Here is a 27,865-nt window from a genome sequence, read left to right on the forward strand (position 1 = left end):
ATCCTGAATGGCATGTGATTGTTCGGCTGCTGTTCTCCTATGGGCCGCCTCAGTGAAAGGGGCAGATTGGAAGCACCATTTCACTGAACATAGCAAGATTTAGTGCGCTCAATAAACACAGGCATAGACTGTATGGTGAATATAGTACATGAGAATGAGTGACCCTGGATGTCCTCTTAGGCATGCTGCAGGAAAAGAAATCTCAGAGCTCTCTCTCTCTCTCTTTCTCTCTCTCTCTCTCTCTCTCTCTCTCTCTCTCTCTCTCTCTCTCTCTCTCTCTCTGTGTGTGTGTGTGTGTGTGTGTGTGTGTGTGTGTGTGTGTGTGTGTGTGTGTGTGTGTGTCTGTGTCTGTGTGTGTGTGTGTGTACCTGCTGGGACTGCAGCAAAAGTAAAACCTCATCGAGTTCCATTTCTCAATAATGCATGATTAATTAGAAGCCTCTGAAAAAGGACTAAACCAAAGAAAGGCTGGAAACTAGGGAGTGAGTCCATAAACATACACACACACACACACACACACACACACACACACACACACACACACACACACACACACACACACACACACACACACACACACAAAACACCCAAAACAAAACAAAAAACTAATTGTACAATGACTACAAGCCTAGATTTGATGTGTTCAGTAACTTCGGTTGAAGGTTACGAGTCAAAAAATAACCTGTTTAAGTTGTTAAAACATTATAAGAAAATTGTACTCCATACTCCAAAAAGTCAGCTTTATAATTATTTTATTCAAATATCTGTATTGTTTCTTCTCAAGTCAAAATTTAAGCTACTTCACAGAACACGCAGACAAGCAGCCTGGGCTAAAAAACATTATTCGTGTCATGATCAAAGGCTGTTGCTGTCGGCGGATCATTTCCACAGCTCCTCTCATGTGGCATGCAGACGTCGACGCACCTTTACCAGCTGACAAGTCCGTTTTGTTTATATATGTTTATTGAAATTGCAGAAAACCCAAATCATCTGGTGAGCCGAGATAAGCCCCGGGGCAGAGAGAAAATGAGAAAAGACGTAAATGTTGCCACAGCTGGACGCAAATTTCAACCCTGCGCTTTCGTGGTAGACGAGTTCACCACTGTACTGTACGTGTCACCACACGGTCGTCTCTTTGAATTCAATACCTAAATTTGATTGCCAATATTATGTTCTTCATCGTTTTTCTTATTCTCTTCCACTCTTTAATAACAGTTGCTAGGCACCATAACGGCAAAAAAAACGTGCTGTCTTAAATGTGTACTGAGTCATCCATGGAGCTCCTTGTGCACAGAAGCTGAACATGGATTGAAATTTGGATTCAAATACTACAACCAGACGTTCCGACCAGACCTAAACCTTCTCATTTATACCAGTTTGAATTCTCAAATCTGATTAGTTAATACATGTTGTTTATTTATTTCTTCTCTGGCAAAAATACTGTATATGGTGGATTATTTTTGAGTTATCACTGAGAATCTCGGACAGATGCACAAAATAAAGGACATTAGAGCATGAACCAGTGTCCTTTGGTTCCAAAAAATTGACCTTTTTAGCAATATAGTTAATATGGTAATATAAAAGTAATATCGTAATATATAGTAATATTTTAATTAGGTTTCAAAATGTCTTTTTTAAAAAAAAAACAAAACTCTTAAAGTATGCTTCATTATGTAAAAAAACACATTTACTCAGATGTACTTATTAGGTGAAACGTAAAAATTCAACTAAACCGTACGGAATTTGGAACAACAATAATAAATACTTATGTTTATGTGTGTTTCAGGACGTAAACAGTTATATACTCTGGAAAAACAGATAGACTTTATGTACTATATACTTTATGATTAGTTTCTGAAGACTAACCACCGCAATACGATGTGAACGATCCGAACGGTTTATACCCAAGCGGTGCTGTGAATGTCTGAGCTCATTTGATCTAGCAGTAAACATTGAGCTATTTTTTATTTGTTTCTTCAGCAAAAAATAAGACACGTAGGTTCTAAACTGTTCTGTAGATTTGGCTAGAGATATGGCCCAGACGTGCCTGGGCTCTCAGAAGACTTTGCCTTCTCTGTCTTCACTATGAAATGTTTATGCAGTGTTGCACTGATCAGCTCTACAGCTTCACTCAAAACAGATGGCTGTGTGGAGCTGCTCAAATACTGAAAAATACCAGTTACACAAAAACATAAGTATGTCTACACGTGTTGCTGGTGAAGTCCAGCCAGAATAGATCCAGAATAGGACTGTTTCCTTTGAACTGATGTTTAAAAGCTATAATGACATTTGTAGAGTGAAGAAAAAAAGAATTGTTGGTTTCTACGGCTTGTGTTTCCTTTCAGCTGAGCGTTACTATGAGAAAGTGTGAATATGAAGGAAGGAAGCTTTTTTGACTCTCCACTAGAGTCTGGCTCATCAGTGATAAACAGCTTTTCACGTTGACGTGGGAACAGTCAGCACATCGCCGTGACATACTTAGTGTTGATTTACTGAGGGACTAGCAAACACAGATCAGCTCTTAGAACTCATAGCACTCCTAAGCCCTTAGAGCGTTCAACTTTAGCCTATAAGGGATCCATGAATTATTAGAACATATCACTGATTGCAAGTGAAGTTGAAAAGTTCAGCAATCACGTGCCGGCTGAAAGACGGCATCATGCAGCTGACGCATGACTATCTGAGGAAAACACAAAACAATGACGATAGACCTGAAAATGACACTGAAGTTCCACAACCTGTTAGGCCAGCGTATGGGTCGGACCGGTCCGACTCGTGTGCTGCCCTTCCGTCCTGGTAGAACAGAAATAACAGTTTTATAAGGGCGAGTTGGGACAAAAGAGGTGCTAATTGAATGTGCAGATGAAGCCGAGAGGACATTGTTCTCCCGGAGCAGCCTTCCATGCTTCATAAATCTCAAAATGACATTGACATTTTCCTCAGTGCTGAGGCTGGGTGATTAGTTTTCCTGCCTCCTGTACTCATGCGCACACACACACACACACACACACACACACACACACACACACACACACACACACACACACACACACACACACACACACACACACACACCATTTATTATTCATCATAATGCTTGGAGTAAAAAGGACAGAATATAAAAAAGAGTAAACTTCCGCTGGTGCATCAGGGACAATAGAGTGACGAAATCTCACCGTTCTCTCAACTCAGAAAAACAAGTCACCCTACGTTCGACCCAAAACGGTATTCTTTAATTGGGAGCAACACTTCCAAGGTGCAGCTCAGTAATGCAACTAGACATCATTCCATAAAGGTACTCGTGTATGATGCTAGTTAACGATTGTGTGCACGACTGACTTTGAAACATGCTGAAGGTATGCACTATGATTAACAGCAGTGTGTGATGCCAAACTTGACATGACCTCCTGCTGCCTCCTGTGGACTCGGCTGATCGGGACCAGGCTGACCGAACTAATCTCTTACCTGGGTTATGTGCCCCCTCTTGGAAGACTAATGATGCAGAGAAAAAACATGTTCATAACAAAGCTAGAATGAACACAACTCTGGACAACATTTTTAAAATTTTGTTTGTGTACATAACAGAAAAAACAAAATGAATGCTCAGGCTATTAATATTGTGCTCTGAAAAGTGTTGCGTGGGAAAACTGGCTCAGTTTGATGCAATGTGGATTGAAGGAAACCCTCAAGCATGCTAATTATCTCATGTCATCTTGTGTCTTGAATTATGACATTCCGGCTTCCGATCATTTAAAATACTAGTACAGGCATGACCTGTTTGACCTTCACAAAGAGAAATGACTACATTAATCCTGTGTGAACATGCCTTGTGTGTATTTACATTAACAGCATTTGGCAGACGCCCTTATCCAGAGCGACTTACATTATCTAATTTTTTTTATACAGCTGAGCAATTGAGGGTTAGGTGCCTTGCTCAGGGGCCCAACAGTGACAGCTTGGTTGACCTGGGATCGAATCACAGCCTTCCAATTGATAGCCCAACACATTAAAAACTAAGCTACCTCATGCCCAAGTATTTGGTCAAGTCTGCCTTATGAAATAAATTATAGTCAAAAGGTCACTAAAACTCTTCTTCACTTACAGGTACCTCAGACTTCTGCAAAAAAAAAACAACAGTTCAAGATGATTTTTGTTCCTAATTGGAGACTTTGATACGCAGCACTATGCTGGGTTTCATAATTATCAGCTTGGTTTACTGATGCAGTTTTAATGTGTATGGTTTATGGTCCAGAAGCAGAAATGTTTCACGCTTTTTAAAAGGGAGTGGAGCATACAACATTTCTGGGACTCTTAATGATAATGCACATAAAGAACCACATTCATTTTCAAAGCAGTAGTTACATTAACACTGTTATTATCTTCCTTTTTTGCTGTTGGGAAAAACATAAAATCATACAACAAAGTCCTCTGCTCTTGTGTCTCCAATCAAATCCCCACAGAGTGAAGATTAAGGTGCTGAATCAGACTTTAGGACCTGAAGTCCTCTCCGTTACAGCATTACTTCTCTTTTTTTGTGTGCTTTTTACTCTCTTGCTCTGCCTCTTCTTTTCTGGAATCATCTGTCAGCGAAATTTAGCTCGGCTTCTCTTCTCACTGCGTGTGCATTATCGCATGTGTACTGTGTGAGCCTTTGTGTGTGTGTGAGTGTGTGTGTGGGTGTGAGAGAGAGAGAGAGAGAGAGAGTGAGAGAGAGAGAGAGAGAGAGAGAGAGAGAGAGAGAGAGTTTTCTCACTGCATATTCTTTCTCCCTGTTCAATAAACAATGCGTATGTGTTTGGAATCATAGTCATATTCCATCTGCTTTGTACTTTATCTCCAGGTGACAAGCAAAACAAAGTGACTCATCACCAGGCAGCAAACACTTCTCATCTCCTTCTTTTGTTTCTGTCCTTTTCTTCCTGCCCTGTATACAGAACAAATCAGATTAATTTATGCAGTGTTTGGTGAGCATTCAATTGACCAGGCTTTCCTTTCTGTGGAGAGGACTAAGATTATCTTTACCATCGATAGTTGCCATGGATACGCCGGGCTCATATCTAAAGAGGTCTTGTTGGCATTGCTAAAGCTGTAAACACTTGAGTGTACTTCAAACTTAATGACCATGTTGCCACTACTTGTGCCATGCGATGTTATGGACCTTGTTTTAAAACAGAGTGCGTAATGTAATGATCCTTTCAGGATATTAAGTGTGTTAATAGACTCTAGGTAAGATGACATGTTTCCCACTGAGACTCGGTTTGCCTACACAAGAACGTGATTGTTTTAAAAACATAAACACATTCTATGAAGGTGAAGCTGAAGAACCTTGAGCAAACCCACATTAGAGTCAACTAAGTGGTATAAAGAGTGTTTGCGTTAAAAGTGTGGAGAACGTTGACAATATTGGCTGGGTGGCTTCTGGTTTAAGCAAGAAAGCCAAAACCCTGACTATAGAGTAAAGGAGATATGAGAGAGAGAGAGAGAGAGAGAGAGAGAGAGAGAGAGAGAGAGAGAGAGAGAGAGAGAGAGAGAGAGAGAGAGAGAGATTCTTTCTAAAGCAAACTGTCCAAATTTCATACTGACAAAATAACATACAGTATATTATAATACTTTCAATGACCACATTCAGTTCAGAAGATAATGTCCACATCTTTTAGCGAGAGTCGCACAAACGTGTAAAACATGTCCACATTTTCCAGTAAGCTATGTGTGTAATATATGTGCACATGTCTGTGTCATTTTTAGGAAGATTAATGATATTTTCCACTTTTCATGAGTCATTTCATGATTCATGATGGTGTCCTCAAATGGATAAAAATACCTACACATACTACAGTGAATTAAAGGTTGGACATGTCAAAGGTTGGACATGTTAATATGTGACATAATTACACACATAGTCATTATATTTCTTTCATTAATAACAGTGTAGTAAGCAAGAGACCACTGGGTAAACTGGATTTCCAAAAGACTCTAACAGGGATAACTGACATAAATAGATTTGATCAAACTGGGTATGTTGACGGCAGGAAATGAAGTGGAAAACTGCAGAAGTGATTTCTCTGGACCACAAAGCCAAGGGGCCTCGACTCAAACGTTTCAGAGAACCCAAAGAGGCTCATAGACAGAATTTGCATACGGCCAACAAATATTTACTATAATACTAACTGCTGCTGATGTTAGCCTTTAACTTAAATCTGCCCTGGAGGGCAGATCCTATGAAGTGGGAAACATTGTACGACACTAATGACTACAAAGCATTAGATAACCAGAAGCCAACGGTCAAATGGAATGAGGAGTCCAAATCTGACTCTTTTTTTTCTTCTTTGGTTCACAAAAGGTATCGTTATGCCAGATGAAGAGATGTCAAGAAGCTCTTCTCTTTCTGTAGGTTTTCTGTGAGTCACAAGAGTGTCTCCTTCCCTGGTGTCATGGGACATCTGCTGAACTGAAACACACTGACATACTGTACACACTAACTTTTTTTATTTGCTACATATGAATTGTCAATGAACTAAAATCCCCAAATTGTGCCAATGTAACACACCATCATACCACTACTATTACAATATGTGGTCAGCGGTGACCCTGTGATTGTCTTTTACTGTCTTTTACTATTAATACATGGCTGAATCCCCATACAGTATATGCTCATGTAATAGGACTACCGGTGTAGCTTGGTACAGGAAAAGGTGCTGAGATAAACCACATTGTGCAGCTAGTTTTGTGCTGATTACATTTCAGGCATCTAGATGAGGCCTATAACTAAAGCAGTGGCCTCCTTATTGATTTTATTTAGTTAAGACCAGCCCTAAGGAAAGCCTGTTAAAACTTGTTATAAATCAGACATATTTTTTGCTTTTGATATAAGTTGCTTTTCTCCTTCACCGCAAGCGCTGTACATTTTAACATCTGACACTTTCCTGATTCGTTCCATCCAGTTTCCCCCACGTGATACTTTATTCCCAGACGACTGAGAGGTGACATCACCGGCATCGATGTTTAAACTCTTGAAGTCATGAAACGATGCCAATGGCTTCATCAACCTGACATATTTGAACTGCGAGCTATTTTAAAATGTTTGTGTCAGATCTTAAAATAAAGCAGTTTCAATTTCTATCTCCACACGAAACAGATTGCAGCATATTTGCATATAAGATAACAGACTACTAACCATACCAGTGACAGCAAACGAGTTTCTGGTGCAGCTTTGCTGTGTTTTGTGACAATGTGCCGGTACCTTTAAATTTCATGTTCCATCTGCACTGGCATGACTCCACTGTATGAGTCAGTGTCATGCTGGAAATGCTTATGCTGTGTCTTCTGGGCTCCTGCTACTAAAGACTCTCACACCCCTGTAGTGGCCCAATCTGGAAGCTATCTCACCTTTCTCTACCTGTTGTTTCTACCCACCATGACTGATATTTACTGCAAACATTTTAGAGATCCTCCTTCTGTTTCTCCTTGTCCTGTTTGGGTTCAAGTCAACAGCAAAGAACGAAGAATAATTTCAGCATCTGTGTAAATACACCTAAAGAATTCTTAGGCTAAATTTACACTTTTGCGATAAGACAGGTGTGGCTTTGTAAGAAAAGCAAGGGTGTAACTCTGTGCTGACATGTTGGAGATCAGGTGCATGTCAGCAAAGGGCGGAGCAAACGTTTGTTATGGATTAAGTTGTCTTGGGTTTGTGGTTGCTATGCTGTGCGCTGTTTAAAGCACCATCTCAAATCCTGCCAGCTCGTTCTGAATTAAAGTCATTTTTCATCGTTCATGGGTAAAATAGTGTTGATTAAAATATGATATATTGTTAAGAATCTGTTTACGCACTGCACATTGGGAATAAGGGCCTAGAGACTGACCACCGTCATAAACCAGCCTGTGCTTTAAGTTCCAAATACAGGTTGCAAATGGATCAGGTCACTCGCTTACTTTGTCAGCAGCCACTTGTATGCATAGAGGCTGCTAATAAATAAAGCAGACAGGCAGCTTGGTCCTTCTTCTCTGCACTGTGAACATTTATAACCCCAGCAAAGGATCCAGTCCTCCACTGCTGGGTTCAAAGTCCTACTTGGATTACGGCCCTGTAATATTACAACACTGAAGTCAGGGAGAGGACTACAGAAGGAAAGAGTTTCTTTCTTTTTATTTAGTCTAGATCAGGCTGTAGAAACATGTGTGCATGTTGATTGATTGAGACTTTCACAAAGGGTTATATTGGTGTAAATGAATGTGTTTGTGTATATGTGTGTGTGTTTGCATGTGTGTGTGTGTTTATTTACTTTTACAAAAAGTTCATAATATTTTGTGACATTACTTATTTTTCTCTACAAACGCAAAAAGAACGTACTGTGTATTTATTAGAAATATTATTTGAGTTGATATTATTTCCCAGTAATTCCCCTTTAAGTGTCCAAGCTAAAGGGAAACACAGCATTAGAGTAAACACAACTTACTATTTCTCCATTAAAACGCACAAATGAAACAGTGGAGAAAAGCCTCACTAGATTGTGTACTAACTAGTCTGGTTTCTCGGAGGACAGGCTGTTTATAAACGAATAAAAAATAATGCTTCCTATAGGTTCAGTACTTCTGTGGCATACTAATTAGTACAGGAGGATGCGGATTGGGACGTAGCCATGGTTTCCCCTTCTCAAAACAAGGCGTGGCCAGTGTGACGCAAACAAACCAGCAACCAATAGCTGAGTCTTTATCGCCCCCACCCACCAAAACACTCAAGGGCACGAGCAGGCTTAATACCTGCTGCAAAAAATAAGAAATATTTATATATGTATATATCTATATATATCTATATATATCTATATATTTTTTAATTGTATTTGTCATAGCTACACATTGTATTAGAGGTTCCACCTGAATAGGCACAGAAACAATGTTAATACATAAATAAGGGACGACTGCTGTAATGTACTTGTCGCTGATTGGTCGCATAACAATATGGGATCTCCATGGCGATTTTTTTTTTTTTACACGCCTCACAACAGCCAATGAGCGCTCAAGACACGGTAGTGACGCAGGCAAAAATCATCCAATCTATTGTCGTTTCGTGGGCGTGTCCTGGCGTTTCTGTGTATCCGCCCACCTCAGGGCCAGAGCAGAGGATTTGCTATAAAGCGGCTCAGTGACTGGTTTAAAGTGCAGAGTTGTAAAAAAACCTCCCGCGGGCAGTGAGTGGGGGAAGTCAGATTGCTTGTCAAGAAACAAACTGTTCCAAACAGGGAAGGAAACACAAAGCAAAAGCAAGAATAAAAAAGCACTAACTGGAATAACAACCTTTATCAGCTCTGCGGAAGTCAATAAACTACATCCGGGATCTGAACCTGTGTCCTGCTCGCTCGTGCGTGCGAGTGAGTGAGTGAGTGAGTGAGTACAAGCTCTGTTTTATTTACTACCAACATGTCTGATGTATTCCAGTGTGTCAGAGAGAAAAAATACCTTTAAACGTGTCTGTAATCCGTGGGCTGGTTACATGACAAGCTGTCCGTCGAGTCCTGTTGCTAGACACATGCTAATTGTGCTAATGCGTAGCAACCGTATGTGCACTGCTTAGTAACCTGGTTACAGCAGCAGGCTGTGTGGTTTGGTCTAACTGTACCAGGAGAGATTAGATTATCTCAAGCTGGTTAGTCCTGTGCTAGTTTACCTGTTTGTGATTATTTTAATGTTTGTCTATTGATGATCCGGTCAGCTGGGAAATGTTTGGCTCTGCTACAGATTCGTGCACAACAAACCAACCGATTAAAAATGCAGCAGGATGAAAAAGAAAAACAAAAAAAAACAAAGCTATTCCTTTTGTCTGAGTAACACAAATGTCCTCAAGAGAAATATGAGCTCGAGCAGGTTATTATAGATAGATAGATAAATAAATAAATAACACCAAACCGTGCTGTTTTGTTGTTAGCATGTTATCCATGAGACGAAAGGCGTAATGGACTAATTTGGTAAAAACCCTGGTGTGTTGTTGGAACTACACCCCGTTCACTTCGCCATATTACTGGCTGCTATGTGGAAGGAAACCCGATAGCTAAAGCTATTGCGCAATGTCATGTCCAAGTGTCGCATCATTAACAAACACCCTAAATATAGCTGTGTGTATGAAAGGATTGGTTTGTTTTAACACTACAATACATCCTGAACGTCTGTAACCTGCCATTTCATTTGTCACTCGTCTGGATTGTTTTATAAAGCTGAAATAATGTCAATCTGTGCTTATTATTTAATGTTCAGTGAATATTTAACATTCAAGACCTAATCCTCTGGTGATCCATGTAAACATTGTGAAGCTTTGTATTAGATGCTTAAGTTGAGTTTAAAACGCAGCTGGATCGAACGTTGAACATTATTGTCTCTTTTGTCCTTTTCAAAGGATAGAGAAGACTTCCCTGTGGAACGAGAGATCTGTTCGCAGCAGCCAGTGTTCCTGCTTTTCACCCCCGAACTGATCAGTTACTGCCTAGGAGGTTTTTTTTGCAACGCTCTGCTTGAGCAGCTCTCGAAGGCACGCACGCGCACTTGCAACTGTGAAGCAGCTATGCAGCTTGAAATCCAAGTAGCCCTCAACTTCATCATATCCTATCTGTACAACAAGCTCCCTCGTCGTCGGGTGAACATCTTTGGTGAAGAGCTCGAGCGGCAGTTGAAAAAGAAATATGAAGGTCACTGGTACCCTGACAAGCCATATAAAGGGTCTGGGTTCAGGTGTATACATGTTGGGGAGAAGGTCGATACGGTAGTGGAGGAAGCAGCCAAAGAGAGCGGGATTGACATCGAAGATGTCCGGAACAACTTGCCTCAGGACCTCAGTGTGTGGATCGACCCGTTTGAGGTCTCCTACCAGATCGGGGAGAAAGGACCCATCAAGGTGCTTTATGTGGACGATAATGGCGAGAATGGGTCTGAGTTGGACAAAGAGATCAGGAATAGTTTTAACCCCGATGCTCAGGTCTTCATGCCAATCAGTGATCCTGTGGGTGTCTCCTCAGAGTCTAGCTCTCCGTCGCCCCCATTTGGTCAGTCTGCTTCTGTCAGCCCCTCATTCATGCCACGCTCCACCCAACCTTTAACTTTCACCACAGCCACTTTCGCCGCCACCAAGTTTGGCTCCACCAAAATGAAGAGCAGCAGCCGTGGGGGTGGGAGCAAGGTGGCACGCACATCTCCCACCAACCTGGGCCTGAATGTGACCAGCCTACTGAAGCATAAAGCCATTTCCAATTCCATGCATTCTCTTTACGGTCTCGGGCTCGGAGGGCAGCCGCAGCCAAAGGCCTCTGCGCTCTCTCCTAATGCCAAGGAGTTCGTTTTCCCTAACCTCCAGAGCCAGGGCAGCTCCACCGCCATGTTCGGTAACGAGAATCCGCTCAGCCTCAGCCCTCTTCAGTACAACAATGCCTTCGACGTGTTCGCAGCCTACGGGAGCCTCAACGACAAGTCTCTCATGGATGGTCTAAACTTCAGCCTAAGCAACATGCAGTATTCTAACCAGCAATTCCAGCCTGTCATGGCTAACTAATGAATCCAGAATTTATTTATGAATTATTGTTGGCAAAAGGAAAGAGATAAAAAAAAAAAAATGAGGCACACTAACAAAGGACATAAGAACAACTGCGGAAATGGAAGCAAAAAAAAAGAGACCCTGTTAGTCACAGAAAAAAAAGCATGTGCCCAAGGGTGTTGTCTTTCTGAACCCCCTTGAGTTTGTTTCTACTAAAAGCTTGTTGTACGTGTCCAAGCTTGGTTACTTTCACATCAATTTAGTTTTCTTCCTATTTTTGCCAACAAAGCACAACATTTTTTACTGTTTTAAAAAAGTTCTAAAACTATTAAATAAAAAAAAGCTTCAAGTTCTGGCCTCATACAGTATTTTCAAGTTGGCTTTAGACTTGGCTGATTTTTAAGAAATTGGCACTAATGAATATATATCTGGGGTTACTTGGTCCTTTTTTTCTAATTGTATAATTTAATTGAGTACAGAGTTTGTAAAGTATCATATATATAAAATTGTTTCTATGACATGGTATTGCATTTATATCTTTTTACTACTCCAGTGATCTGTGATGGCTGCAGCAGCTTTGTTATATACATATTTTTTTTTATTATTAAATTACTGAGATCCACCTTAATAAAGATAATAATAAAGATTGTGTACAGGCTATAATTTAGTGTTGGAAATTCAGTATAGGAATATTTGCTTTTTTTAAAAAAGAAAACAAAAAAAAAAACACAAGAGTTGTATTTTCTGTTAAGAGTTGAAGATTTTTGCTATATTAAAGACAATGTAATCATATATTAATTTTGTACCTACATTGTGCAATACTTGATAAAATACGGTATAACAAAGTATTTTGAGTCAGTGTCTTACACCTGAAGAGGGACTGAAATAGTTTATATTAAGTTTGTATTAAAATGCTTAAAAATATATGCTTGTCTTTATTTTTTTCATATTTGCACCCTGGCCTTTTTCAATAAAAGCAACTTTAGTCAAAAAAAATCTTCTCTCGGTTTTGATTCATTTTTTTTTTCTTTCTCTTCAGTAGTGAGCGAGTGGGTTTTTCCCGAAATGTACCAAAGACCGTGATGGAAATAAATGTTGTGTTTTTTTTTTCTCCTTTCCTCAATCTATATTCATTTGGATGTTTGTTCAGTTTGACTTGTGACACAGAATCCATTCAAAGTGTACAGATGTACAGTTTAAGGTTAAGGATCTTGCTGAATGTGTGTGTGCGTGCCAGTTCTGGCTTTGGAGCTTACAACCTCCTTCAGCAGATCCTTCACCAGCGAGCTGATTAGATTTATGAAGAAACCGTACTCAGGACTGATTTTGATGGCATCCAGCCTTCTATACACCGTTTTCCCAACAACGAAGGAATCAATAGTCCATTCAAGGCATGAACTATTGATCTGATTTTTTTAACTTATTTATTTTTATTTCAAATGTCACCTTCAAGCTTATTAGCTATTAGTCACTTGTGAGTTTCTGGCTCAGAGTCAGTCACGTTAGCACATCAAGTCGTACAGTTCAGTCCCGATGTAAACAATGTTTTTTTTTTACCCCCCCTAAACAGCAGATTGATTTTTCTACTGCTAATTATTGATTTGTGTCCAATAAATAGTGTTTGGACCTTGAATCCTAATGAAGCAGCTACTAGCATGATGAGAATGAGCTCATGAGTGTTTTGTTTTGTTCTTCTGGGTTACATCAGTGTAGGACATTTAGCACTAGGGGGTTAGGAGCATTTCCAACAGTCCAGTGTTAAGTAATGAATGCTTTGGGCTTCAATTACATTCACATTGGAAAATGGCAGCAGGGTAAATTCTATTGTTTCACATTATTGTAAGTGAAAACAAAATGTCATTAAAAATGTGTGTGGGATTTTTTGTGGGCCTGAAACCTTGTTATTTATTCTCAGTTTATAATGTAATGTAGATAATGGAGCTAATAGGCATGTGGGCCTAGTAGAGCTTGCTATTAGAGATTTCTTAAACTTTTCAGAGATGGCTTAACTCTGCGTATTCACAGTTGACGTGAGGATTCTATGTATTTTTTTTGCTTCACACGTACAACTATCGTCTCAGACGCTCTGTAGGCGCTTGCTACTATTGTGGACATCCCAACCTCGCTATTAATCTTGAAATGTGTGCTTTGTTTTCCCAGCTGAGTGTAAGCCCCTCGTGTGCGAGCTGAGATTAGAGCGTTCACAAAGACCTCCTTGTTTATTTTCAACGCTGTAGTTTGGAAAAAAACAAGCCGATAACAAGAATACGATCAAATACCAAACTGGACGCTCGTCTCCGATGTTGTATAATTCATTTGCTTTAAGTTTTTTCCTAATCTATCGAGTGTGAAACATAGTTTCAGTCTCACATCAGAACTGATGAGTGGATCTGACGAAACACAAACACCGGTTTTGATCACGGGTGCCTGAAGGTAGAGTGACACTAAAATCTCTTTCGCTATGAAACCTCCAACACAATGTTGAGCTATGAGAGCAACTCTGACTTACAAAACAGAGACTGATTGAGTTTATGAACCTCTTATAAAGCAGTGCCTCAGTTTATACTGAAGTTATTTCCTGGGTATTAGGATCCCATCTGTTTTCTGTTCGGGTCTGAGATATCTTTGGATATTATGGACGCGGTGGACATCTTCGTTACTGTTTTGATAAAAATATGTAAACAGAATGAATTCAGCATAGACTCAGGATAAGGTCTGATGCTTTGGTTCTTAGATGTTTGCGCGTTAGCCAAGTTAAGTATTGAAAATCATTGTCCATGAGACAAAAAGGCCACTTTAGACATGTTGAGACTTGTTCAGGAAACGCTGAGATACAATTTGAAAAGGCCGTGACGTCTCACTTCTCACAGTATTTTCATTGAAGTGACCTTTCCAAGGAATGAGGTGTGGCAAAACATTACACCTTACCGTCCCTACAAAAAATGCTTGGCATGCAGGTAGACGTAGTAAATCCGGTTTGTCGTAGTTAATAACTATTTATAGGCCGAGTGGACGTGCTTTACGTTTAGTCTGCTGTAATGACTACGAGACGAGTGTTGTAGGTCACATGACAACGCTATCAGTGGTCATGTGACTTTCATCAGTGGTTTTACAGAATGCTGTTTCTAAATAGACCACAATTTTTTCAAAGCCTAATAAGTAGTTATGTAATCATAAGGAACTTCAAGGCGTCCCACAATACAGAGAGCTCAAAGCGGAAGGTGTGGTGGTGAAGCAGCTCTCTGCAAATGGCCCCTTTTCTCCTTCACGTCATCGTCATTCTCGGCACACACAGTACACAATGGCGGAGCCCACAATGACTGAGTGATTCGGTTGCAACAAAACCCATTGCACAACGAATAATTTGTCACCGAGGAGGACTCGAGCACAAGCAGATGCTGTATTGATGGGTTTTGTTTGCCGTTCTCGTGCCTCCCTCTCAGAGCGTCTGGGTGGCAGCGGAGACCATTCCTCTCCTCACGGTCCCTGAAGTATTTGATGCTTCGGGCCCTGTGTAATTTAATCTCAGCTGGATCCCTGAGGCTCTTGCCCATAAACCTCTGCTCTTATAATAGGAAACTACAACACAATTTCTCCTCTAATCCAGCCACTTCTGTTCAACCAAGATAAGATTGGCCTTGCAGGGTTTTCTCTGGATCCTATGCCTGTGTAATGTGTAGAAGCCATGACTCAGTTTATCAACTTTGCTTTGTCTAATGTTGAAATCAAGAGAATAAAACCTGTTTAATCAAAATACTGTTTTTATGTCTTCTTATGTTTTTACTTCGGGCTTCAGTAACTAGTTTGGATCTCAAACGCCCACGTGTTCACAGTTAGGAAACACCCTGTGTGTCAACAGTGAAGAATTTCTCACTGATTAGAGGAATCCCGGTCAGACATCTGATGACGTGAAGGAAACTGAGTATCGGTTTCATGCTGTAAGTATGACTTTGTTCAAATTTGAATATTAGTGTTACACTTCTACCTTGTTTCTAAGAGCTTCCAGCAAGCAGATTACTAGCTATGCATCTTCAATGTTAGATTAGAGTCCAAAGAGGTAGAAAAATCAGTGCAGCACTCAGAGGAACTCTGCTCAACCTAAATTATTCAGCATAGATGAAACTAAAAGGCTCAATGATGTGCTACATGACTTTCAGTAAAGGTCAAGGTAAGATGGAAAAATCAATGACTTTTCCCACTTGATCAGCCTCAGCAGGAATATATATATATATATATTTATTTCAACTCCAGCGTGGGTGATGATAGAAGGACGAGGGCCAAACTCTTGGGTAATAGCTTTGAAGATTCAGATCTATCAGTGTTGTCCTGATGACTGTACTGTCTTTCATTCCTTTACGTGACCACAAAACACCTGCAAACATAGCATGGTATAAAATTCAACCCTTTAATGCAATACACATTAAAATGAGTCACAGACTGTTACATAACTGTAGTCATTATATGTCGATGTTTAACGCATTATCACTTCAGAACATTTAGTTATAAATGTTTGGATTTATATCTAGACCTTGGATCATTTTTGATTATTTATGGAAATACAGAAGATAATTAAAATGCTTAGGGTAAACAAGAATAGAAAAATCTAACAACTTTTTTTTTTAATGTGATGTACTGTTGCAATGTTAGTTTATTAAATATAAGTTGTTGAGTTACATTTTTCATTTTTACATGCATGCATAATGAGTTCGGTATCAGCCAATCGGAAGCTGTTACGTCATTATACTGTACAGGGATTATTATATTCTGCGTTTGTTTGCATTTAAACACACCAGCACTGTGCAAGTGTATAAATCATGCTTATTTATTTAATTAAAGTACATGAATCTGATCTTTCTGTTTTGTGTTCGGTTCTCTAGGCTATTTAACTCATTTTTTCTTTCTTTCCGTCATTATTTTTTATTACACAACAGCAGAGAAAAATGTTGTGAAAAATTCCTGAAGCACACACTATTATTATTCTCGTCAGCAAAACAAATGCACTGCACAATACAGTGAGACATCGAACCCTTGCACCGAATCTATTAGCACATCTCTAAAATGTCTCTGTACCACTGTAGATTATTAGAAGATTTAGTCTCACTCGTTTCTTTTTCTGAAAAACGTTTCCTTGCAAAAAGAAGCAATTTGTCACGTAACGTTTCACTTACTGGTATTTGTGTCATTCAAAATCATACTTTAGATTCTTCAGAGTTAGCTTTGCTTCGGCTTGACATACGCTTTATCTTCTCTCAGCAGTCACGAGGAGTCACCTGGGAGAAATATTCCACGTGCTCAGCAATTTTTTTTTAAATGAAACGCCTCAGATGAAAAGCATTTTATTTCACATTTAAAATTCGTACCTAAGCATATATTAAAATTTGGATTGTAACCTATCAACCCTCTCTACAATGTTTGCTCAGTTTTACTGATTACACAACAAAAGGGTGTTATAAGGTGCAGAATGAAAACCCAATAATCTTCACCGTGTGAGCCATCCGTCACAGGAACAGACGGCCATAGTTTTGTGTTTGCTATCATAACACACCGCTCCAGTTATACTGTACACTTACACAATTCTGATGATGTGCATTTACATTCACATTTACGGTATTTGGCAGACGCCTTTAACCATAACGACATATAAAAGTGCTTTGAGGTCTCTTGACTATTGATGAATACGTTAACACTAGTTCACTGGGTTACAGACTTAGGATACCATCAATTTTAAACTCTGTCCAGAGGGTTCATTTTCTTAATGTAACTATAAACCAACTAAGGAAAATAAGTGCAGGTTAAGTGTTTCAGGAAGCGGTAGGTCTTCACCCCGTCGTTTGAAATTCATTCCACCACCTCTGTGCCATTCTTGCTGAATGCTTTCTGCCTCTTACTCTGAGAGATGGTGGGACCAGTCGAGCAGTGCTGGTAGATGTAATTCGTTTGTATATATATGAAGATGTCATTCGTATATATCTGAGTGTCATTTGGAGGATATACATGATATTGCTATAAAGGGACTCTTAAACAACACAGTGATGACAGGCTTTCCAATCATTCCAGTGATTGAGAGACAGTCAGCATGGTTGAATGATCAATGGCATTGCATTTACATTTACAGTGTTTCACAGACATCTTTATCCAGAGCCATGTAGATTTACACAACTGAGCAGTTGAGGGTTAAGAGCCTTGCTCAAGGGCCCAGCAGTGGCAGATTGGCAGTGATGGGATTTGAACTAACGATCTTCCAAGCAGTCCAACATCTTAACCACCGAGCTTCCATCATCCACAATTATGAGGGGGAAAAGAGAGAAGCAAATAGTTTTTAAAAAATCACAACCAATACTGTATTTACTCCTATATTAATAGCTTTAGAGTAGAATAGATGTTTCTAGAGAATAGATACATAAAACATAAATAGATGAATGCCTCAATTGACTATTTTTACAAATATAACAGCAATATTCCTCTTCTTTAGTTTGGGATCAGGTTCTTTAATTCATTTATGTAAAATCTGAGAACTCTCGAACTACAGTGTTTCAAAGTTCTAGTGCAGTTTGGCAAACTCCAGACGTTGACATTCATCTTGCAAGCTTTCCAAGTAGCTTGTTTCCGTGGAAGCGGCTTTTTCCCTACGCATTTTAGAGATACAACGACCCTGAAATGTAATCATCATCATCATCATCATCATCATCATCATCATCATCATCATCATCATCCACAATCTTCCCATTCCTCGTTCCTTCCTTTAGAAGACCAATCCATCTGTTTTGAAATGAGAATTATTTAGCATTCATCTATTTTCAAAAAAATATATAAATCACATGAACTACTGTTATAAGGGAAATTTGTCGTTTGTTTACCTTCTGAAAGTTTCACATGTACCTTATTTTTATATTCCAATCAATAGTAATTAAGATCCAGGTAAAAGTAATGGTTTTGTATCTTGACTTTAAGTCACTTAACTTATTTTTTCTTTTTCACTGTGATATTTAGGGTTTCACTGGTTTTCCTTCATTGCATTATAACAAGCAACAAAAATAGTCCTGGATTTAACAGCCACAAATGAAAACTTTTCTTATTCCTTCCCGGATTTGATGTATTCTTGTAGCCTCCAATAACGTCTATGTCCAAACTTTGTCTTTGCCTCCAGTCTATTGTGTATAGCTTTTATATCTCTCACTTGTAGTACTGGCTCCCTGTAGTTCATCTCCCACACATCTTTCCTGACATGTCTGTTTTAACTCTACCACTTTACTTGCTTGATCTTTTCCCATTTTCTTACATATCGGTTGTAACTTTGCCAGACAGTTTCTTAAGACCAGGTCTAGAGAGGGTCATTTAACAACAATTTCTTGGAATGACTTTTTTGTTTTATAAATATATACAATATACAAAAAAAAAAAAATTTTCTCCAAATCTTCAACTTCTTCAGATGTACAGAAAGAACTATTGATGTAGTGAATTAAATAAAGTAGATCTATAATTATAAAGATGTTGCTGTTTGATGATAATATCTGCTAGTTAATTATTCTTGAATATTATACCGGAAATGAGTTCTGTCATTTCTTTAAGTTTGTTGATAATGTGAAAACTAATTTTCTGTTAGTAAGTGAGTGAGAGTGTGAGTGAGAGAGTGATTGAAAGTGAGTGTGAGTGAGTGAGTGATTGAGAGTGGGTGAGTGAGTGAGTGATTGAGAGTGGGTGAGTGAGTGAGTGATTGAGAGTGGGTGTGAGTGAGTGAGTGATTGAGAGTGGGTGAGTGAGTGAGTGATTGAGAGTGGGTGTGAGTGAGTGAGTGATTGAGAGTGGGTGAGTGAGTGAGTGATTGAGAGTGGGTGTGAGTGAGTGAGTGAGTGATTGAGAGTGGGTGAGTGAGTGAGTGATTGAGAGTGGGTGTGAGTGAGTGATTGAGAGTGGGTGTGAGTGAGTGAGTGAGTGATTGAGTGAGTGTGAGTGTGTGAGTGAGTGAGTAAGTGAGAGTGAGTAAGTGAGAGTGAGTAAGTGAGAGTGAGAGTGTGAGAGTGAGTAAAAGTGAGAGTGAGAGTGTGAGTGAGTGAGTGATTGAGAGTGAGTGTGAGTGAGTGAGTGATTGAGAGTGAGTGAGTGAGTGATTGAGAGTGGGTGTGAGTGAGTGAGTGATTGAGTGATTGAGAGTGGGGGTGAGTGAGTGAGTGATTGAGAGTGGGTGTGAGTGAGTGAGTGATTGAGAGTGGGTGAGTGAGTGAGTGATTGAGAGTGGGTGTGAGTGAGTGAGTGATTGAGAGTGGGTGAGTGAGTGAGTGATTGAGAGTGGGTGTGAGTGAGTGAGTGATTGAGAGTGGGTGTGAGTGAGTGAGTGAGTGAGTGATTGAGAGTGGGTGAGTGAGTGAGTGATTGAGAGTGAGTGTGAGTGAGTGAGTGATTGAGTGATTGAGAGTGGGTGAGTGAGTGAGTGATTGAGAGTGGGTGAGTGAGTGAGTGATTGAGAGTGAGTGTGAGTGAGTGAGTGAGTGAGTGATTGAGAGTGAGTGAGTGATTGAGTGATTGAGAGTGGGTGAGTGAGTGAGTGATTGAGAGTGGGTGAGTGAGTGAGTGATTGAGAGTGAGTGTGAGTGAGTGAGTGATTGAGAGTGGGTGAGTGAGTGAGTGATTGAGAGTGGGTGTGAGTGAGTGAGTGATTGAGAGTGGGTGAGTGAGTGAGTGATTGAGAGTGGGTGTGAGTGAGTGAGTGATTGAGAGTGGGTGAGTGAGTGAGTGAGTGATTGAGAGTGAGTGTGAGTGAGTGAGTGATTGAGAGTGGGTGTGAGTGAGTGAGTGATTGAGAGTGGGTGAGTGAGTGAGTGATTGAGAGTGAGTGTGAGTGAGTGAGTGATTGAGAGTGAGCGTGAGTGAGTGAATGAGTGAGAGTGTGTTTCTCTGCTTTCTGCCTCCCCAGTGGCTGGAATGAGAAACACTTGTGTTTTGGGTTGGGTGCTTTTCCTGAACTGCTCCATGTCCCAGGGTGTGTGAGAAAGCTGGCTGAGTACCTGGCAGTGACTCAAGCAGGATGAATTACAGGCCAAGCTGCACTATTCAACACCCTCTTTTTCCTGTTTGGGTCACAAATGCTCGGCTTCACCACGGAATCAGCGAACACCAGCTGTCTCCACCGCTGCAGTGTTGCACAATACATGCACAGTCTAACTGGTTATTAGGCAGTCAGAAGGAGGCTTATTCGTATGGTTTGCACATAAGTTTGTGCACTGGAAACCGAGCTCCTGTCTGGGATTATTACAGTCTAAGATACTTTCCCTTAACCACACACGCTTAGCATTCTGGGCAGAAAAATAAATTAAGTGTGGAAATATGAAGTAGCTGCTTAGGTCTGATCAGAGCCTGGGAATTTTAGAACGTACTTTTACAGAGAGCGAGAGACAGAGAAGGAAATATTAAAAAAAATTAAGACCAAATAATTAAATATAGAAAGTTTTAGATCATAGTCTTGATAAAGCACATCATTTCTAAGATATGGGATCTGATATGCTTCGTTATTTCACTGATAAGATTTTGCGATATAGTTTTATAGGAGAAAGTCAACACTGATGTGGATGTCTGTCACAAAGCAAGCAACAGGGGTTTTTTTATCTGTATGTTAAACCTGGCAAAAGATATCTCAAGTATGTTAATTGTTAACACTCAAGTCTTGAATGAATTATTAGGATTTTTAAAAAGCCTTTACATTTTCTTTTTCAAATAGATTGGAAGCCTTTATTTTGTCACATCTACATTACGCACAGCAAAATTCTTTCTTCGTGTATCCCAGCTTTGGAGGTTGGGTTAAGAGCACAGGGACAGCCATGATACAGCATCTCAGGATCAGGGAGGGTTAAGGGCCATGCTCAGGTGCTCAGGGGCCCAACAGTGGCAGCTTTGCTGTCCTGGGGCTTTAATCCTGATCCTCTGATCAACAACCCAGAAAATGGGTTAACCTCTCGAGCCACCAGTGCAATAAACGTAACATGCTGGATTTACAGTTCAGTCTAAAGCATCGAATTGAACTAACAGGACATCTTCTCCTTCACTGTGTAGTGTGTTACAGTGTAAGGTCTCACCCTAATGCTCTAATCAATGATTGTCCTGTCCAGTTACAGAAACTAATTCTCAATTTAATCCCTTGTAAGCTAGAAGTAAAGGGTGAATCTGAAAGCCAGCAGAGGAAGAACCTAAAAAGCTCAATGTTATTCAAGCTTAGATGAATGTCTTTGGTATCCGGCTCCTTAAAAGATCAGAGTGAAATTTACAAATCAAACATTTTTATAATCCGTGTACTCTAAACTAACTGTCAATATGTGAATGCTGTCCATCCGGTAATGGAAGATAAGAGAATCGTTCGGAATTTACTGCTGTGCAGCCAAGAGCAAAATAAATGACTAATATCTGTCTAAACTAAGGAGGTGTCGATACCTTTCCTTCAGCCTGAATACAAGCACAGTCAGTGCTGACACAAATAACAAAATGAATAGAGATAAGATGAGATGTAGCATTGTTAGTAGAAGCTCAAGACTATCGTAGCCTAGTGGTTAAGGTGTTGGCCTGAAGGTTGTGAGTTTAAATCCCAGCACCACCAAACTGCCACCACCGGTCCCCTGAGCAAGGCCCTTAACCCTCAGGGCATCTGCCAGAATGTAATCAATCATGGACAGTTTAAATTAGCTTTGTTTCTATCTGTGCAGTCTGCCGCTAGCAATGAGCTCCTCATGTTGAATTGAATGTTTACAGTGTTAACCGTATCTTTAACAGAAGGTCAGTATCAGCCAGCCCAGACATCGAATTAGGTGCAGTGTCCCCTGAATTGCACCTTGACTCACAATGTGAATATGACAATTATAGTGTATATGAGCTTGCGTGCCTCAGCGCACCATGTCCACAGAACTGAAACGCTCTCATGTGTTTCTCATGGCCTCTTGTTAATACTCCATCTCTATTAATGATAGCTGTTTAAACAGAATACAATAACATATCACATCCGCATGCACATTTGTGTTGTCTGTTCGCTGCAATACGCTACGCTAACGTCACAGAAGCTGGTGTCATTGCATTTTTATGAGTATGTACTGATGCATTTGTAATCTGGATTGAACACAAGTTAGTGTTCTGAATCCCTGACCCTCCTGTGTGGAATTATTACAGTCTGAGATACTGATGCCTTAGTATTCTTCGGGACAAGAAAATAAATTAGGCATGGAAATATGGGTTAGCTGATTATGTCTGACAAGAGCCTGGGAATTTTAGAACACAGCTTTACTGGAGTCTGTAAGCACTCATTTCCTCTTGGAGAGGAAATGCAAATATTATAAAATCTAGAAATGGACCGTGTAATTCTATTAGCTCTGTAGATTTGAGGGATGATAGGCACATTATTTATAATCTTAAGATAAATTAAATTATTAAGGTACTTTAACGCATGACGACAAAATCTTTAAAATCTAACATGTCGGATTTACAAAAATAAATGATTGTGAGTATGTATTGATGCATTACTAGTCTAAAATAGTTCAATTTCATTAAATTTCCATTTTATTTGTATAGCCATTTTAATAAGATAACAAGATTTATATTAGACTTATATTTAAATGTGTTTGTATTTATCCCCAATGAGCAAGTCTGAGGTGACTGAGGTGACTGTGGTGAGGAAAAACTCCTTAGATGGAAGAGGAAGAAACCTTGAGAGGAACCAGACACTAAAGTGAACCTCATAATCATTTGGGTGGCAGTGGAGGGTGTGATTATAAACTGTTATACTGTAAAACACCGGAGAAAGTTATTATGAATAATGTCCTTTCTACAGTCATCTACAGTCCGAGAATTGTGTGATCTTTGTCATCAAAGACCACATGTACTGTAGTAAACGTGTCATCAAAGACCACACGTACTGCATCTTCTCTTTGAAAGTCTGATATCCTCATGAAAGGAAATCCAACTGGAGTTGGTAGATTCAAAACAGTCTTCTATCCAAAGATATATGTGTCACCGGGAATCTCACAGGAGTTCATAAAAAAGATTAGCAGATTTCAACCTGATAGCTCATTAAGACAGATATTAAATTGTGATGATCAGATTCAATTCATGTCTATTTCATGTCAAGTTTCCTGTAGTTTCGTCAGTATTTCTTCTCAAAGTCTTGTCGATTTATAGCAAGGATAATGTCCACCCGGGACCGTGGGCTTGACGTCCCTACACACAAGCAGTCAAGGTAAACAAATCAGATGCAGGCAGTGAGGAAATCAGTAACGGTTGATGCTCAAAGACAAAAAAAAAAAAAAGAAAGAAAGAGAGAGGAAGGACTGTTTTCAGCTGTAAACTAAATCAATAAACAATCATCAGCCTGGCTTTTGGAGAGTGTTTTCTAAAGATGCACATCAGCTTGAAATAACTTTTGCTTTCCAGTGTGAAAGTGCAATTAAATGTAGTCATTAAACTTAGAAACACAAGCCTCTTAATTATGAACAGGGGGCACATCCTGCATGCATTTAAAAGAAAATTACATGTTTTTTAGTAGCCTAATTGTTATGGGTTTGTGGGACGTTTGTGTAATAATCTGATTATTTGCTGGGAGACGGAGCATGGGAGATAGACGTTAATGAGCCAGATGCATAATGAAGTACTCAAAAGACCAGAAAACATAATAACATAATAACACCATTAAAATCCCAACCTGACGCCGGCTCGGAGAGCACTCTGGAATGCGTGGGTGGAGTGGACCGTGGCCGTAGGAGTTCGGTTTCTTACCTCAGAGCTGATAGTAACCAGAGAGCTGGTGCGAGACGGAATGTTCCACTCAACCCTTTATAACCTGAAGCACTCTGGGCACCTGAACAGGTCCCAGAGCAACTGCTCTCTCACCCATAACACTGTTTCACATGCTGATTAATCCAAGAACAAAGCACCATGTGGAATATTTCCCTAAAGTTACTAAAGTATAATCAACTAAAATATCGGCACCCATCAGGGAAACGGTAACACACAAGTCACAAGATTAAATATACTGTATATAAACAGATCATAACCCTACCTGAAAGCATAACAGTGTACAAATTGTATAAAATAATGAATAAGGATCATATGATAATAAATATTGGCATATTTAGACAAAATAAGGACCGAATACAATGAGAAGCAACTGATAAATATGATGATCATTCACTGATGCTTTTTTTTGGTTTGATTTGGAGCTGGTTCTTGTGTCTGGCTGGAGGTTTGGAAGTTAGGAACAAGATCATGACCCAAAACACATTCAAATCAACAAAACACAGTCCAAGGCAGTGTTTTTTTAACCTTGTTAGACATTACAGGAAGAGACTCAATCCTCTTAGGTAAGACTTCACTAAATATTAACCCATTTCAAATACAAAGTTAATTACAAATTTACACTTGTCCTGTGATGAAACATCCTGATGGGAGTAGTCTGTTTTGATGACTTTTGGCATCCCAACACCATACACAGACAAGCTATATGGGCAAAGGTATATGGACACCCTCGATACTTCTTTAATATCATCCACTTTTCTGGTCAGGCTTTCGTCTAGATGTTGGTGCATGACTGTCAGGATTTGTGACCAATTAACCATTAGAGTGAGATCTACATTATGAAGCTATAACACACATAGACATTCTATACAATTGTGTACTTTCAACTTTGTGGTAACAGTTTAGGAAAAACCCAAACATGTGTATGATGGTCATGTGGCCTTAGAGCGTATATAAAGCCTTTTCGTAAAGGGTGCCAATATTTTTGGGGTTGACTCTAGGTCGTATATTAAATAATATGAAGTTATGAGCGTGTTGCCAAAATGTTCTGTGTATCAGAGAGTCACTTATTTAATTCTATGTATTCTTTGCTCATTCACATGACTGTATGGCTTACATATGTTCAACTGAATGCCTTTTTCAGCTTAAATTGCTGTTAAAATATTGAATAGAAATTGCACAAGCAGTGAAATAATCTACAAAGGGATATCATTTAATTATGTGAACAGCGTGTTCTTGTGTGTGTGTGTGTGTGTGTGTGTGTTTGTTTCCTCAAGGGAGGAAGGGAGGTGGAGCTTTTACTTGCCCCAGTTTAATATTATATGTTCTGTTGCCCATTATACCTTAGAATAATAAGGCATAGCAACCAAAAATCCTTTTTCTTTTTTTTTTTGCTTCCTCTTCAGTTTTCAATTTACTCAGCCTCTCATCTACTACCTGTCTGTTTCCTTTCTCCTCTCAGTTTGTCAGTGCAAGACATCATTTCAGCAGTAATGTTCACAGCACTGTGATTAATTAAACCAGGTTGCTCTGTAATAAAGAGATGTTCCACTAACCCCAGCTTGTTTTCCCTGGGAGAGGCTGAGCTAAGCCAAGACAGCATACTAAACAGAACAGAGTACTTCTTTCGGGTAACAGGAGCGGTGCAGTGTCAAATAAAAAGAGGGCATTAACTGTAACTGCAGTCTCACTTGAGAGGTCGGGAAGTGAAACGAGTAGTAGAAGTGTAGACCTGGATTTCAGCCTAGGACACACGGTTCTCCTTAGAGGTCCATGTTTCTGATTTCAACTATAAGCATTAGCACTTAAGGACAATGAGTAAGGAGTGTCTGAGTTTGAATTGGACAATGGAAACTAGCAACCAAAATAATTCTGAATAATAAGCAACAGTCATTGTGTCTTAAACAATACATGTGAGTGCACAGTCCACACAGGAAACCCTCCAAACCAGAGAAATGCCCAGAGCTTGAACAGCCCCAGGAAAAGCACAGCTGTGTCAATATCTAACAAGAAGCACTACACTATAAAGACCTATAATATCATTGGTAATGCTATCACGGCGTAAGTGCCCCCTAAAAGGATTTGTCATAAACATGAAAGTGTGTATGATGGTGGTAGGTGGTGGCGCCTGAGCACAGGGAGGAGACAGGAGAAGATAATGAAAGACAATTCTGTTTCTCTGATCTAGGATAAGAGCCCGCCATCTTGGCCCAGATTATTTTAAGATATATTTACAACCCCCTTCCCCCACCCTCCCCCAATCTCTTCCCTCCTCAACTATTTCTCTTATACTCCGAGTGTGCTCTTCTTTGCTGACCATCTTGGCCTTATGTTCCTTATGCTGGAGTTTCACATGAAGGATGGCGCCTGCAGGAACCAGATCTGTACCTGCACCGAAATACTTCCAAGTTAAGGGATGAGTCATTGAGAGATAGATTGATAGATAGATATAAATAAGCAACTACAGCAATTACAGGACAGTTTAATGATTGAAATTCCTTCAACAGCTTCAGAAGTACTTTGCATGCACAGCAGATAAACGAGTTTTGTTCAAATAGTCCTGTTTCTGTGGAAACTGTATATTTTACTGCCTTGACTTTAAACCCAGTCAGATCATTTGTTTTTATTTTTTGTTCGGCTAAACAGAAATATAAAAATAAAGTTCAGTGCAGATGCTCTATGTCCTCTATATCATCCTGTAACCCATCCAGACTTTATTTAAAGTGCAAATGCAGTTTGATACACACTTCATAATGCTCAGCACGGCTCATGGTGGAGTTACTGCTTTACATTAACGACCTTTTGAAAGGATTATGAATTACAATTATTATGATCAACAATTGCTTACTTGCTGTAAAGAGGTTATCTCTATACTAATGCATACTGTTATTAGTAACTAATGTCGCTTTACGACATCGATTAAGCTTCAACAGACACGCTCGCTGACCAATTTAATAGGAACGTCTGTACGTTTATTCAATCATGAGGAAGCAGCTCGGTGTATTAATGCATGTAGGTATGGGTCAAGTGTACGTGTACGTGTAAAAGGGATTCCTGATGTATCTTTCTTACCTGTGTGTCTGATATGCTGTGCCTGCAAAATGTACACTCCTGTGTTCAACCTGTCGTTCCACAGCCATTTCTCTACGGAGCCAAACAAGGAAAGAGCTAAATCACAAACACATCACCGACTATTTATAAAGACATCTATTACCCCAGGGACCTGGCATGCCTTCAGTGACCCTTTCCTTTGAAAACACCCATGGCCCTTGTGTGCATGTATGAGTACTTGTTTGTATGTAGGAGCAAGTTAGACAGAACTGATTCTGCCCAATCATGATGTATGAGGGGAAAAAATAATATAATTTAATGTAATGTAATATTAATAGAACAAAATGCTGAAATATTAAATGAAAAAATTAAATGCATAATGCTCTGGATTTGAATTTTTATTTTGAATAAAATAATTATCAATAAATGAACTAGAGCCTGATCGAATTGTGTAGTAAGGAAGAACACAGGGCTGCAGAGTTTGAGATTTTTTTGTGTGTGTGTCTGACAGCTTGACAGCTACATTTCAATACCCTA

The 27,865-nt window shown here is 39.6% G+C and overlaps 1 protein-coding gene and 1 long non-coding RNA gene across 5 annotated transcripts; one reads left to right on the plus strand and one right to left on the minus strand.

Moving 5' to 3' along the window:
• The first annotated feature begins 9,046 nt into the window (after positions 1-9,046).
• tob1b (transducer of ERBB2, 1b) lies at positions 9,047-12,511 on the plus strand. 4 transcript variants are annotated; one of them, XM_047817528.1, is made up of 2 exons: positions 9,047-9,376; positions 10,388-12,511. In XM_047817528.1, exon 2 carries the CDS (start codon positions 10,553-10,555, stop codon positions 11,531-11,533), a length of 981 nt encoding a protein of 326 aa, XP_047673484.1. In that variant the 5' UTR covers positions 9,047-9,376; positions 10,388-10,552; the 3' UTR covers positions 11,534-12,511. The 4 variants fall into 4 exon arrangements, with proteins under 4 accessions (XP_047673484.1, XP_047673486.1, XP_047673487.1 ...); XM_047817530.1 differs by having other exon boundaries at positions 9,099-9,372; XM_047817531.1 differs by having other exon boundaries at positions 9,099-9,368.
• Positions 12,512-15,028: 2,517 nt separating this feature from the next.
• On the minus strand, positions 15,029-27,456 carry LOC125145347. Its single transcript, XR_007143712.1, has 3 exons — positions 27,350-27,456; positions 16,684-16,785; positions 15,029-15,887 (listed from the first exon to the last, which is right to left on the minus strand). It is a non-coding gene; the product is annotated as an uncharacterized LOC125145347 (long non-coding RNA).
• Between the last annotated feature and the right edge of the window lie 409 nt (positions 27,457-27,865).

This window comes from Tachysurus fulvidraco, chromosome 8, assembly GCF_022655615.1.
Source record: "Tachysurus fulvidraco isolate hzauxx_2018 chromosome 8, HZAU_PFXX_2.0, whole genome shotgun sequence".
Lineage (NCBI taxonomy): Eukaryota > Metazoa > Chordata > Actinopteri > Siluriformes > Bagridae > Tachysurus > Tachysurus fulvidraco.

Excerpts from the sequence above, each read along its gene's own strand:
- tob1b (XM_047817528.1), top strand. The coding sequence starts at position 10,553 with ATGCAGCTTGAAATCCAAGTAGCCCTCAACTTCATCATATCCTATCTG.